Here is a 13,479-nt window from a genome sequence, read left to right on the forward strand (position 1 = left end):
GTTCTTCATATTTTGCTAGATTTGATTGCTGTTGATTTGATACATTCTTTGAATCTGTTGTCAGCTTTAATAAGTTATTTGATGTATTCTAAAAACAAGATCACACATTTCATTTCATTCATTCATCTTCTACCGCTTATCCGAACTACCTCGGGTCACGGGGAGCCTGTGCCTATCTCAGGCGTCATCGGGCATCAAGGCAGGATACACCCTGGACGGAGTGCCAACCCATCGCGGGGCACACACACACACACACTCATTCATTCAATCACACACTAGGGACAATTTTCCAGAGATGCCAATCAACCTACCATGCATGTCTTTGGACAGGGGGAGGAAACCCCCGAGGCACGGGGAGAACATGCAAACTCCACACACACAAGGCAGAGGCGGGAATCGAACCCCGACCCTGGAGGTGTGAGGCAAGCGTGCTAACCACTAAGCCACCGTGCCCCCCTCACATTTAATTTAATGCATATAATACATTAGTGAATATTTTTATGATCTACTAAAACAAGGTTGTTCAGGTCATTGCTGCTGAAAATCTGTAACTTGTGAAAACAAAAAAGGTTTTCCAAGGCTAAAAGACTGTGGATACCTGATCATCAGACCTGTGTGGTTCTTCCCCAAACACTTGTCATAAAATTGAAAGCACACAATTGTCTAGAATATTTTTGCATGAAATAGTAAGATATTTCCCTGCAGTGGAACTAAAGAGATCAAATCTGTTCAAGCATGATGACTCCTCTGTCCACAAAATGAGGTCCATAAAGACATGATTTGCCATGGTTAGTGTGGAAGAAAAAGTGTATTGTAAAAAATTGCCCTGACCTTCAAACCCACCAATCACCTTTTGGGATGATTTGGAATGCCAACTGTGCCCCAGGCCTCTTCAGCTGGTTATGCATGACCTCTCTAATGCTCTCGTGGCTGATTTGAAAATATTTCCACAATTATGCTCCAAAATGGAAAGTCTTCCCAGAAGACCGCAAAAGGGGAATACATTTGTAATGAGTTCAACAAACATATCTAGGTTTGATGTTCAGGTGTTTGTGTACTTAAGTTCACCCTTTTTTTAGAATAAGTATATGAAATATATTGCATTCACAGTCCAATTGAAAAAGGACTGTTACCAATCCTTTATGCTGCAGCTAGTTCCAAAAGGTATTTTCAAATACCTCATCAACAAATGAGCACTATACCCTCAGTGCAGCATGGTGGTGGCAGCATCATGCTTTAGGACTGCTTAATTTTAGCCAGAACTGGGGCTTCTATCAGTCATGAACAGCTACAAATTCAGGTTAATTAACTTGGTCATACTTAGTCTTCTGTTTTAGACATCTCACATATTTTAGCCTTTTGCATTTAAAACATTGTACTGTAGGTACCAAATACCATTTCATGTTTGGATTAAACAGAGCTAGTAGGAAAAACGTTGTTAAAGTGTAGTTTGGCAATTTTCATATTTGTCTATGATGCTGTTTGGGCTTACACATGCTGTCCAATATATACCCGCATTAATGTAACGTAATGTCCTAAAATGATGAGGAAAAAAATTCTATGCAAATATGTAGGGTATTATGACCCTGACGATCTTATCTTTCTTAACAACGTCAACATGCAAACACACCAACTAATTTGTATGTTAAAATATATGGGCACTGTTACAAAACTGGGTAGTTTTAAATGAGATTTGATGGACAAAAATAATGGCAAAATATTAATTTATATTCCTGCAAAAATATATTATATGCCAAATTTATTATACATTTATTCTTCACACAGATACACAGGAAAAACTTATAAAATGAGATAAAATAGAAAAACAAAATTTTTAAATTGCAACCATTCTAAACAAACAAAACACATCCCCAGAGGAGTTGAAATACATATATGTACTAATATACAAATATATACAGCAGGGTTGTGTAGCAGCTCAGCTCCAGGGTCTATGTGGAACTGTGCTTGGTCTATATTGACCATGATATATCAGATATATCAACTTGTATTTTGTTTTTTTTACTGAAGCAAGTCACCAATGATGGTCTCGTGCTATCAAGAAATTTCAATTCTCAGCCATTATGTATAAAACTTCCCCTGTTATCCCTTACTGCTATTTCTAAAGCATTGAAGACATATGAAACAGCATGAAACATAAAATAATGAGCTACAAAAATAATATATACGGTTTTCATGACAGAATACCTAGAATGACAATCTAGCCATTGAAACCATGTAGACCTCTGAAGAGAAGTACATTTCAGATGAAGTGCAGTAACTAGTCATGACTTAACTTTGTCAATTCATTTTTATTTAGTAGATGAGACAAGTACAATCAAACTATAATATTTAGCTTAAGCTTTAATTTGGATTCTGATTTTAACTCAGTACTAATTCTTATGTTGAACTCCTATTTTTAAACAAATTTGTCAGTGCTAGTTTGGCTCTTGTGTGTATCATTTTTCCTGAAGAACCTATTTGATGCACACTGCTGCATTCTCCTTTTTGAGCTTATTTAACTGGGTAATTAATAAGATGTGATTTTATTAAATAGGAAATATTATATAAGGGAAAAGTACGCAGTTTGGTTTAGTAAAACACATTTTCCACATTGATTTATTCAGCTATACTAAAAGGTTTGTGTGTAATAATTCTGTACAGCATAAGTGGTGAAATGATTTAGGAAATAATTTTCTTGCATGTGTTATTACACTTCTAAAAGGCTTCTAAACTTAAATCTTTTCTTCCTATTCCACAAACTAGTATAATGCTATGTCAGGACTGTATGTTTGGTTCGTCCAATTTCTGGGATAGGAATTTATAAAAATATTACCCATAAAATTGTCAACTGTTGGTATAGTAAGTTCCTCGAAGCTGGAGTTAATTTGCATTGCAAACAAAGTTTAGGACGTATCAGGAAATGAATTCAAATTAATTTTACCTGGGACTGAGGAATTATAAAAATCGAAAAGAAAGGTTCTATTCTAAAAACACAGGACATTATTATTATGTGATATTTAATGCAAATAAGATTGGCATACCTATGGACCAGACTACTGACTGCCTGACTTCTAAGTCAGTGCAGCACATTTGCATTACATACTGAGCTTCACACAGCCCACTTTGTTGATATGCAAAACATTGAGAGGAATGTGTTCAGCATCAAACATCTAATACACCATCTGATGCATTTACTGGAGAATGAGCATCTCATCTCGACTGATGTAATTATGTATTCCCTGTGTGTCGGACTGCTGGATCAAGATTCTTTTTAAAACATTTTTAATCCAAATCAGAGTTTGTATCCACATGTTTGTATTTTTTTAGGAATGCAAAGTAGCACAGATTAATATTTTTAGCAGAAAAATACTGTTTTGAAAAGGTAAGAAATATTTTACGTTTTTCTGATTTTTACACAATGGCATACTCGAGTATAACTGGTCTGTATTTCTATATAATTCAAGAAAGTACCTGCTAATAAATGTTGAAAGAAATGTACATTTTTATTACATTGGGCAGGCACCTTTATCTAGAGGAAACTTCTCATTTATGTAACTAAGACGTTTATGTACAAGCTGTGTTCAGGAGCCTAATTTGGCACTTTGGTGGTCCTGGGATTTAAACCCATAACCTTCTGATCAGCAGTCCAACATTTTTACCAGTGAGCTACCACTTCCCAGGATTAACCTTTCTAAATATATTTAAAAAAAAAATTTCAATTTCATAAATGAGTGACCTTTTAAAAAATTAAAAAAAAAAATTCTTCAGCTGAACATTTGATGGTTAAGGGGTTGATGGTGGTTTTGCGAGTTGAACTCACAACATTTTAATCTGTCTAACATCTTGATCACTGAGCTACCACTTCCCAATACATAGCACAAATATGTATGGGGTGATAATGGAGGTGTCTAAGATGGATAATTATCTATTGACAAACCTTATGATGGTATTTTATGTTGTAATCTGTCTGCATTATGCATAATTTGTTTTAAATATAATGACTGTGTTACTTTCATTTTTGTCTCTGAAATACAGCTACAAAATGAAATGCTGTGGAGGGATCATCCTCATCTTACTGGGGCTGTGTATCCAGGTTGGTCTGACTTAAAATTGATGACATAGAATTATGTGAAAGGACTATGGCTGGACATAACATCTTTCTGTTTCTATCATTTAAGCTATTATTGTGATGATGAATGTATATATAATTATGCTAATATAAGTAAGTGAGACAAAAAAACAGAAATGAGATATAGAAATGAGATGATAAATGAAATTGAGGAATGAATGAAACTCAGGAAACATGGCTTTTGTTCAAAATATAAATTTTAGTTTATCTGAATTATTATTACAATAAATTGTAATAATGAAAAATCCTTTATTTCTTCTGTTTTCTTAATTTTGGGAAGTACCTAAGATGTTCCTATGCTCATACACATACATTTTTGAGAGTTTTTCCCTGCACATTGTTCATATATAGTAGGTCAAGTAAAATTCAATTAAAATCTGTTACATTTTTTTATTTTTAGGCTTCATCTACAGGTAAATGTCATTTCTGTACCATTACATTAATTTTAAAGGTCTATTGGGAAACTAAAACACATTTGAATGCACATTCTTTGGTTTTGTTTTTTTCTAGCAAATAATACAACACAAGCTTACTACTTTAATCTTCAAATTGAGTCAAGTGCATTTGAAAATTTCACTCGGCTGCTTGGAAACATTACAGAATTCATGGTTGATCAGGCCAAATTAACAAACATCACCATAACAACAGGTAATTAATTAAATACCTTGGTAAAAATCATAATATATACATACTGTATATAAATGTGTGTGTGTGTGTTTCATCAGCTGCACGGTGTTTGTCATCAGTTGCTGTTGTTTTCCTTGGCCATCCTATTTGATACCTTGTTGTTAACTTTTTCAGGACATTCCACATGCTTATGAAATGGCTTTTCCCTTTTTACCCAGCCTCAAAATGCCTTTCATGAAGCCATTCTGGGCTTCATGCTGCTTTCTCCATGTTAACAACAAATGCAGACTTTACAGCTGAAACCCATCACTCAATCCAAGAGTAAACATACAGAGCTATTAATTGTGTAAACAGTAAATTTAACAGCCAAACCTGAGCAAAAAGAAACACTCATGTCATTGATCCAAGATTTCTGATCATTTGAAAAAAAATGGATGGGTTTCACCAAATGGTGCCAGGTCCTAAATTGTTTAACATACAGTATCTGGGAATCAAAGCTAAAAAGCATCTCACATGCAAACCATATCTCAAACCAAGTATCAAGTATCTTAGGCATATGGCAAATGATTGGCCTTACTGTTCCAATACCTTTTTTTTTTTTTAATTCAAATCTGACAACATTCTCAGTCTTGTTTTTTTTTTTTTTTTACACTTTTGATTTTAGACTGTCATTTCAACAACTGTACATGTAATCCAAGCTACACTTGGAGTGGGGATGTGTGTGCAATGCATCCTAATTGCTGCCAGCATAACATATGCCCAACTAATGCTACGTGCCTCCATAAAGACAGAGGTAATATACATATTTTATTATAAATTATTATATATAATACATTATTTATTTATTTATTTATTTATTTATTTTCTTAGAAATATACGATGGACTATGTGTCCCAGATTAATTTTATACAAATTGATAGCTGTATTTAATTAAATATAACAACTTAGACTGTATTTCTTGTTTTTCTCCAGTGTATGTTAATGGATCATTTACAATTCAAAATCGTACATTCCCTTCAACCATTAATGGAACACTACAGCTACAAGAAAACCTTACTGCAAATGTATGTGTTGCACGACAGGAAATCAATACCAAACACAAAATTAAACTGATACATCTATTTCAGCTATTTAAGCATAAGTCAGTTGTATAACACAAGAGTACTGCTAACTTGGTTGTCTGTTTTTCACAATTTTCACCTGTTCTTAGCAGTTGTTATTTTTGTGGTCAGACATTAAAGTACACTAAAGTAAGTGGGACTGCCCAGTAATTGTAGCAATGTAAAATCAGTTGGCATAATGGTATTTTAAAATCTGCATTGGTTTCAAATTAAGGTAACATTGCCACTGCTCAAGAACCCCTGTTTCCCCCCATTATTGCTTAGCAAATTTATTGCTATCATAAAGTCAAGGAATTATTCTTTTGTTTTTATTATCAACACTGACATACAGCCAGTATGTTGTAGCAAAATTATCTATTAAAAAAGGTTGCACTGAGCTGAGTTGGTTTGAATAAATATTACCCAAAACACATCTACTGAAATAATGCTGTATACATTAAATCCACTATTACCTGATCATTCTCTCTATCTGTCAGAGAATGGGCAAGGATCAAGTAGGGTCCAGATGTCTGACACCACTAGTAAAAATGTTTCCATTTTGCATTGTTTTTAATTTTATACAAAAAAAAATGAAAAGTCAAATATTTTATTTGTTATTCTCCTATTTATATTTACATATTTAAATCAAATGAAATAGTTATCTGGAAATAATGCTGAGTTTTTAATATTAAATATATATATTTAAAAATATATATTTTTTGTTCTATAATTTTGTTTATTTCCAGTTTCAAAACAAAAAGAAAATACCAGATTTCTGGTGTGATCTCAGATTTTTGAACAACACTATATACATTCTACTAAAGCATTACAGCATGTCAAAGAGCTAGAAATCTCTTTTTTTTGGTAAATTTTTTAAATCAAATTTGGATTTTTTTCTATTTGTTTGTTTGATTGTTTTCTTATATACAATGATCTAAGCATGAATTTGATTTCTTTTAGATGATGTTGTTTTACAGCACCATGAACTGGTTTGACTCGCTGAGTATTTCAAATCTCAGGTAATGATAATGAACATTTTGCACATTTGAAATGTTTTCGAATTTGGTAAATGTTTATCCAGCCAATGAATGTAAAGTAAATATAAGCTAAGCCATTTTTTTTTGTCTTAAAAAAGTCCAGGTAGTATCATCGGCAACCTTGTAATGCTAATAAATGGTCCATTTGACATGAACCAATTTCTGACACTGACAACCATCCTGCAAACTGAATTAAATGCCATTTTTAACATTACAACAACAGGTAAATTTCATTTTTCACAACGTTTTTGCAGTTTTTATGTCTGATATGTGGGCTTTAGGTGCAGCCACACTGTTTGAGATGTAAATGTAATTTAAATTTATCCTATTTAAAGTAATCCTACAGTATTTATGTAATTTAAAGTAATCCTATTTCCCATGTACAATTTGTGTAAATTGTCTTCTAGTTAGTCCTCAGTTTCACACCACAGAACACTGTCAGCTGAATACTTTTTGGACTGCTTTTTGGAATGTTTTTCAACCTTGAAGGGTTTTCAAAAAAAAATCTCAGTAACATTGTTATGCCTGCAAATCATACCAAGGCCACACTCACAGTATCAGTGCTATATACAGTTACAATTTCTACAGCAATATTTTATAATGTTTGTGCAAAACATGAAGGGCATCTAGTAACTTTTGCCTAATACACAGTTTTGTTAACAATATTGCTTTCTGATCAAACAATTGTACATGGTATAGTATGGCAACATTCAATGTCTAGCTTGATCCACAGATCATTTTAACACTAATGTGTATAAACATTTTAACACTAATGTGTAAAAAGTCTTTCTGCACCAGTTATGCACCATTTTAGCACTTTTTTGCCAGGAATGTCATACTCCTTTGATTAAATTCAACTGCCTTACATTACATAAGAAACAAGAGACTATATGAAAATGATGTCTCAAGAAAAGCACACATTTAAAAATTCCGTAAGGGTTATGCATGATTCCAGTTAATTAGCTCACCAGGATGTTATTATTAAATTATGTGTGTTTTTTAACAACCTCACACATATCACTCATTTTCTTTTTTACAGGTTTTATAAAAATTGAAGCACCAGCTATGATTGGTTATAACACCAGTGCTAAAGTCAAATGCACCACTCCATTGGATACACTAGATGATGTGAAGTGGTACATACAAAAAGATACAAATAAACAACGTATCACTAATGGCACAGAAGCTACTGTGTCTATGGATTTATTAACAAGCATTGTTTATATTACACATACTTCTGAAGTTTGGAATGGTTGGTTGTTTCCTACAAAATGATTATATCAAATTATTTCACTGGTTTGTTGTGTTTTACTCCTTTGTAATTAGCTGTTAAACTTTTCTATTTCATTTGAACTCAGGGATATTTATATGTGACTACACATCTAAAGATTATAGCAGAATTATACACAGAGCAAGTGTATATTTGGATGTTGCACTTTTGCCCCAAATCTTTATCATCAGTGACCCACAATTCCCAAAGTGTAAAGGGCCAAATTTTGTGAACAAGATTGATATCCAGGTTAAATGTATCATAGACAACAGCACCGAACCTTACAATGTTACCTTCTGGTCTAAAGAAGGTCAAATTTTATACTCAAGTAAGTTCCACAGATGTTTCCTTTCATACTGTGCCCATTGGTTCACACATACAAAAAAACAGTTTTTTTTTTTTTTTTTTGCTAAAATATTAAATATTGTTTATTCTAATTATAAATTGCACTTTCTTATCTTTCAAGTTTTTACCAAAACTACTACAATCTACACAACCTCTATCTACTGTACAGACCAAAATGAGCAGTATGTTGTTTCATGTACTTTTCAAAACAGAGCAAATAACACAAGAAGTGAAACTGTAATTATACCAGTCATTTATCGTAAGTTTTTAATCATCAACCTACAGAGCAATTACAGTGTTGGATACCTTGTTTAGTGTGTTTAATAGCTGTCATTTTAAAGACCGTTAGCTCATGTACAAATTAATTGCAAGACGTGGGACCAAAAATAATCTTTTTTCCCCCAGCTCACTCAGTGGTTTGCTTAGAAGGTGGTGGCTGGCCAGAAGCAAAGGCTAATTACACTGCCAAAATGCAATGTAATACTAATGAAGTTGGTTCTCAATCAAGACTGTGCAAAGCAACCACAAGTATTGGGAATTATGAACCAGTAAATTCTCAATGTGTAAATTCAGACCTTTGGACATTGCTGATTCAAACGCAGGTATGAGAGATTTTTTATAGTGTTTTACCTAGACTATCATTTGTTTTTAGAATTGTAGTCTGGCTTTACACAAGATTTGGGTAAGATGCCATTTTCTGGATTTCTGGAATATATATGTTGTAATGAACTACCTGTACATCCTGAAGTAAGAGAAGCTCTGGAGTTTGATCATTTTGCAATGCCCATATGTACAAATGGAGGAATGTTAGACTGAATGCATAAACCACATTAATTTGAAGATTTATACCATCTCAAAATTATTTATTTCCTGTCATCCATATCTCTAATTCTGTAAACATGCTTGTTTCTGTTTTTAAAAATGAATAACAGAATCTTCAGAAAGGATGTGGGCTTGTTGAAGATAACGCAAACAATCTGTTTAGCCTTTTAAAGACGACAAGTGAGGATCAGGTCATTAATACGTTTCAAAATATTAATGTGTCAGTGAATGTATTTGACACCCTGAATGATGCTTCTCAAAGGCAAAATTCTACATTCAGTAAATACATGATTACTGTAAGTATAAGTGGCTATTTTCATATTAAGTATAAAAATGTATTTCAAAAGTTACACTAAGCTTGTCAGAAAATTAATGTTACCTTTTGTGAATTTCAGGACTTTGTGAAATCTACAAGCAATCTTTTGAATGACAGTTTATTAGATAATTGGCAATCTGTTGAAACAAATACATTGCCCATTATTTTTTTAAAAGCTGTTGAAGGAGTGGTAAGTCGAATCAACGTAAGCATGGAAAAACCATACGAAGAGAAAAATGTACAACTAATGATATGTAACACATCTTTGAGCACATGCTCAAATGAATCCAATGTCAATTTTATGGATGGAAAGGCAACAGAGACAGTTTATCAAACTAGGATAAATAATCTATATAATCTGCTACCAAAATATCACAAGGACACTGTGCCAAGTGAATTTATATTGTCAGTTACTTCTAACAAATCAAGCAAAATCTCAATGAACTTCCCAAAACAAAGACTTCCAAACCACAAGATATTCTGTGTGTTTTTTAATTTTACAACAAATAAGTGGTCTGATGATGGTTGTACTTGGGGAGGTGTACTTAATCCAAATATTTGTATATGTAATCACTTTTCTGCTTTTACATCTCTAATGTCTACAACACCGGTGGAACTAATTTATTTGGATAAGATAACTTATACAGGTTTAGGGTTCTCAATTTGTTCACTTGTTCTATGTTTAGCAATTGAGTTTGTGGTATGGAACACTGTGGTAAAGTCCAATATCTCCCACTTTAGACACACTGTCTTAGTAAATATTGCACTTTGTTTGTTGCTAGCACACTGTAGCTTTTTAGCCAGTTCCACTAAAAATTCAACTCTCAGCCAGTGGTGTATGACTCTTACTGTTTTGAAACATTTTTGCTTCTTGGCTGTGTTTTTCTGGATGTTGTGCATGAGTATGGGGCTCCTACACCAAATTATATTTGTTTTTGTTCAGTTAAGAAAAAAGGTATATCTGGGATTATGTTTTTTTCTTGGTTATGTCTGTCCTTTATTTATTGTAATAGGTGCAGTAATCACGTATGGCACTGGTTCCATTAACTCATACTATGTAAATGAGACATGTTGGTTAAAGTATGAAGGAGAACTACAAGGGTCAATCCATTCCTTTGTTATTCCTGTTGGTGTAATTGTGCTTGTGAATATGTTCACTATGGTTGTGGTTATTAGCAGGATTTTAAAACCCACTTTGTCTGAGGGAAAAAGTTATGATGAAAAGGAAGTTGTACGAAGTGTTATCAGAACTGTTGTCCTCCTAACCCCTACACTTGGAATAACATGGATCTTTGGCTTCTTTATTCTATCAGTTGACCTCACATATGAGCCATTTGCTCAGATTGTGAATTATGGCTTTACAGTTTTCAATTCTTTTCAGGTAAGTATCACCCCTCTTATCCAACATTATTTACTATTCTAACAATGTTTTGTATTGTCAATCTTTGAAATACTAAAAAAAAAAAACTTAAATTGCATGCAGGGCTTCTTCATTTTATTAACAGGATGTTTTGGGGAGAAAAAGGCAAGTTGCTTCTTAAAGATTATATAAAGAGTTTTTAATACAGTACATGCTCAGTGGCAGAATCATTAAAATAATCATACTCCAGCATTTTTACATCTTAATCTTTATTCATTTTCTCCAAAGGTTCGAGATGCACTGTTTATGCGTATGAGATCACAGGTAAATCAGACACAACACTTTTATATGCAAATGTTTGTAGTGCATACCCTTATTTGGTTTGATCTTTACTGTGTTCTACATATGTTCCTTTGTTATTACTAGTAACACAGTGTGTTTGAATTTGTGCTGTAGTGGATTTTTAATTTTAAATGTACAGATAAATTGTAAAATACATTTTGTTGGTCATTTTCATTCCAGCATTCAGCACATTACACAAGTAAAAGCTCAATGAAGATGACAGCAGCAGTTAAAAAAAAATAACTGATTTGCACTACACAGGTAACTAAAACTTAATTTTCTTTACTATTTTCTCTTGAGAAATGACAATCTATCTTTCAAATTGGTTTATTTATTTTTTTGAAATTCATGTTTTCTAGGTTTATATTGAAATACAGTGTCAAACAACCCACAAAGTTGGAAGAACCAGACCTGCTTTTGTATATGAGGACATAAACTCATAACCAGCATAACCTTTTAGTCTTTATTTTTTAGTACTATGATATACATACTTCTAATTGTGATAAACATGTAAATGATTCGGGCTTTTTAAAAATACAGATTTGTTTAATCAACATATTAACCAACATTTTTAATCAACATTGTCTTTTTAACTCATTTTTTTATTATAGTATTTGAATTGTAAGCTTGTAAACACATTAGTTTACATTATAAGCACACTTATCAAGTTCTATTCTGGCATGATATTATTTTCTTGTGATACTGAAGCTTAAATGGTCATAGCATTTTGTAAATAGTTGCTTTCTTCCACAAGAATTGTCATAGTCATAGTCATAGTCATAGTACAGTATTTTATTAATAATACATAGTGCCCTTCAGATTTACTGATTTCTTATTTAATTTTATGTTTATTTTAGTAGAAAACATTTAGACAAATAAACAGAAGATAATTTTATCAAGTTAAAGGTGAGGCTTAATGACACTAAAATATAAGTCTTACTCTGATATTTGGTTATATTATTCTTTTTAAATATCATTCTTGCTGTAAATTGGCTAAATAAAAGATCAATAATTTTGTTATGTAATTTATTTTTCCCCACCTACTGGTGTTCATTAGCAAAGTGCCAGTATAGAAAACATACATGTTTAATGCTTGCATTTTATTTCATGATATCATGTGATTATTGTATTTTATTTTTCATAGCCTTTTGGTTTAGGATTATTAATATAAATAAAACAACATTTTGTGGCTTGTTTCTTTTTCCTGTGGTTTTCTTTCTCTTCTCCTTTACTTCTTTCAGTCCCCACCAGTCTTTTTTGGACTAGATCTTTAAGCAGCTGCATCTGTCAAGCATGCATGGATTTCAAACTTCTTGCATGTATGTACTGTATGTACTGAATGTGCAAAATAAGCCCTGAAAGAAATCCTGCTTATGAGATACAGTATGCATTATGTGGCTTTCAGTTTGCTATGAGCTGTGCATATTTGTGCATATAATTGATTTACTTTTTATACAGGCTGTGATGTCTGGTACAGGATCTCTGATATACATACTTAGCTAAAAAAAAATAAAAATAAAAACATTTTGATCAGTAAAGTCTGGACCAGTAGTTTTTGAAAAACATATTTAAAATTTTCATTATTTCATAATGTCATAAACATACTTCATTAAACATATTTCATAAACATATTTCATTAGTATGTCACTATTCCAAACGCAATGTTAGAAGGAAGCAACATTATATTCAATTCAGGGCCTTTCTTGGATAAAATAGATTTGATGCATATATTCTGACCCTAAAATCACACCATTGGTATTATAAATTTGATAAATAAATATATAATATGTTTGTTTGTTTATTTATTTATTACCTTTTTATACCATATGTAATGAAATACAATAATAAATGTATGACATCTCTCCAGCCCAATAGATGGACGTGATCTAGGTGTAAGCGGTCACAAATTCAAAAGATGGCCACTAGATGGCAATGTAACACTAAAGCCTTGCACATTTTTAAAGCGCTTGCTGTTGGACAGGAGGCCATTTTCTGGCCGTTACAAGTAAAGCTGAAGATGTTGATTTAATAACATTCATTCATTCATTCATTTTCTACCGTTTATCCGAACTACCTCGGGTCACGGGGAGCCTGTGCCCATCTCAGGCGTCATCGGGCATCAAGGCAGGAT

General features: G+C 32.6%; 1 protein-coding gene across 3 annotated transcripts; it reads left to right on the plus strand.

The window, feature by feature from the left end:
* The first annotated feature begins 3,085 nt into the window (after positions 1 to 3,085).
* On the plus strand, positions 3,086 to 12,886 carry adgrf3a (adhesion G protein-coupled receptor F3a). Of its 3 annotated transcripts, XM_060879851.1 has the most exons (19): positions 3,086 to 3,224; positions 3,328 to 3,382; positions 4,036 to 4,093; positions 4,530 to 4,542; positions 4,640 to 4,777; positions 5,421 to 5,549; positions 5,729 to 5,820; positions 6,817 to 6,875; positions 6,992 to 7,116; positions 7,933 to 8,145; positions 8,252 to 8,491; positions 8,630 to 8,767; positions 8,914 to 9,110; positions 9,441 to 9,626; positions 9,726 to 11,027; positions 11,130 to 11,171; positions 11,295 to 11,330; positions 11,529 to 11,609; positions 11,708 to 12,886. In XM_060879851.1, exons 3-18 carry the CDS (start codon positions 4,043 to 4,045, stop codon positions 11,589 to 11,591), a joined length of 3,024 nt encoding a protein of 1,007 aa, XP_060735834.1. In that variant the 5' UTR covers positions 3,086 to 3,224; positions 3,328 to 3,382; positions 4,036 to 4,042; the 3' UTR covers positions 11,592 to 11,609; positions 11,708 to 12,886. The 3 variants fall into 3 exon arrangements, 2 of the variants coding, with proteins under 2 accessions (XP_060735834.1, XP_060735833.1); XR_009649121.1 differs by having other exon boundaries at positions 3,147 to 3,382; positions 11,152 to 11,171; XM_060879850.1 differs by having other exon boundaries at positions 3,152 to 3,382.
* The last annotated feature ends 593 nt before the right edge of the window (positions 12,887 to 13,479 follow it).

The sequence above is a fragment of the Tachysurus vachellii genome, chromosome 10, assembly GCF_030014155.1.
Source record: "Tachysurus vachellii isolate PV-2020 chromosome 10, HZAU_Pvac_v1, whole genome shotgun sequence".
Lineage (NCBI taxonomy): Eukaryota > Metazoa > Chordata > Actinopteri > Siluriformes > Bagridae > Tachysurus > Tachysurus vachellii.

Coding starts and splice junctions, on each gene's coding strand:
- adgrf3a (XM_060879851.1), top strand. CDS start 4,043: ATGAAATGCTGTGGAGGGATCATCCTCATCTTACTGGGGCTGTGTATC. Junction 11,028..11,129: donor CAGTTTTCAATTCTTTTCAG/GTAAGTATCACC, acceptor AATTGCATGCAG/GGCTTCTTCATTTTATTAAC. Junction 11,331..11,528: donor TTATGCGTATGAGATCACAG/GTAAATCAGACA, acceptor TTTTCATTCCAG/CATTCAGCACATTACACAAG.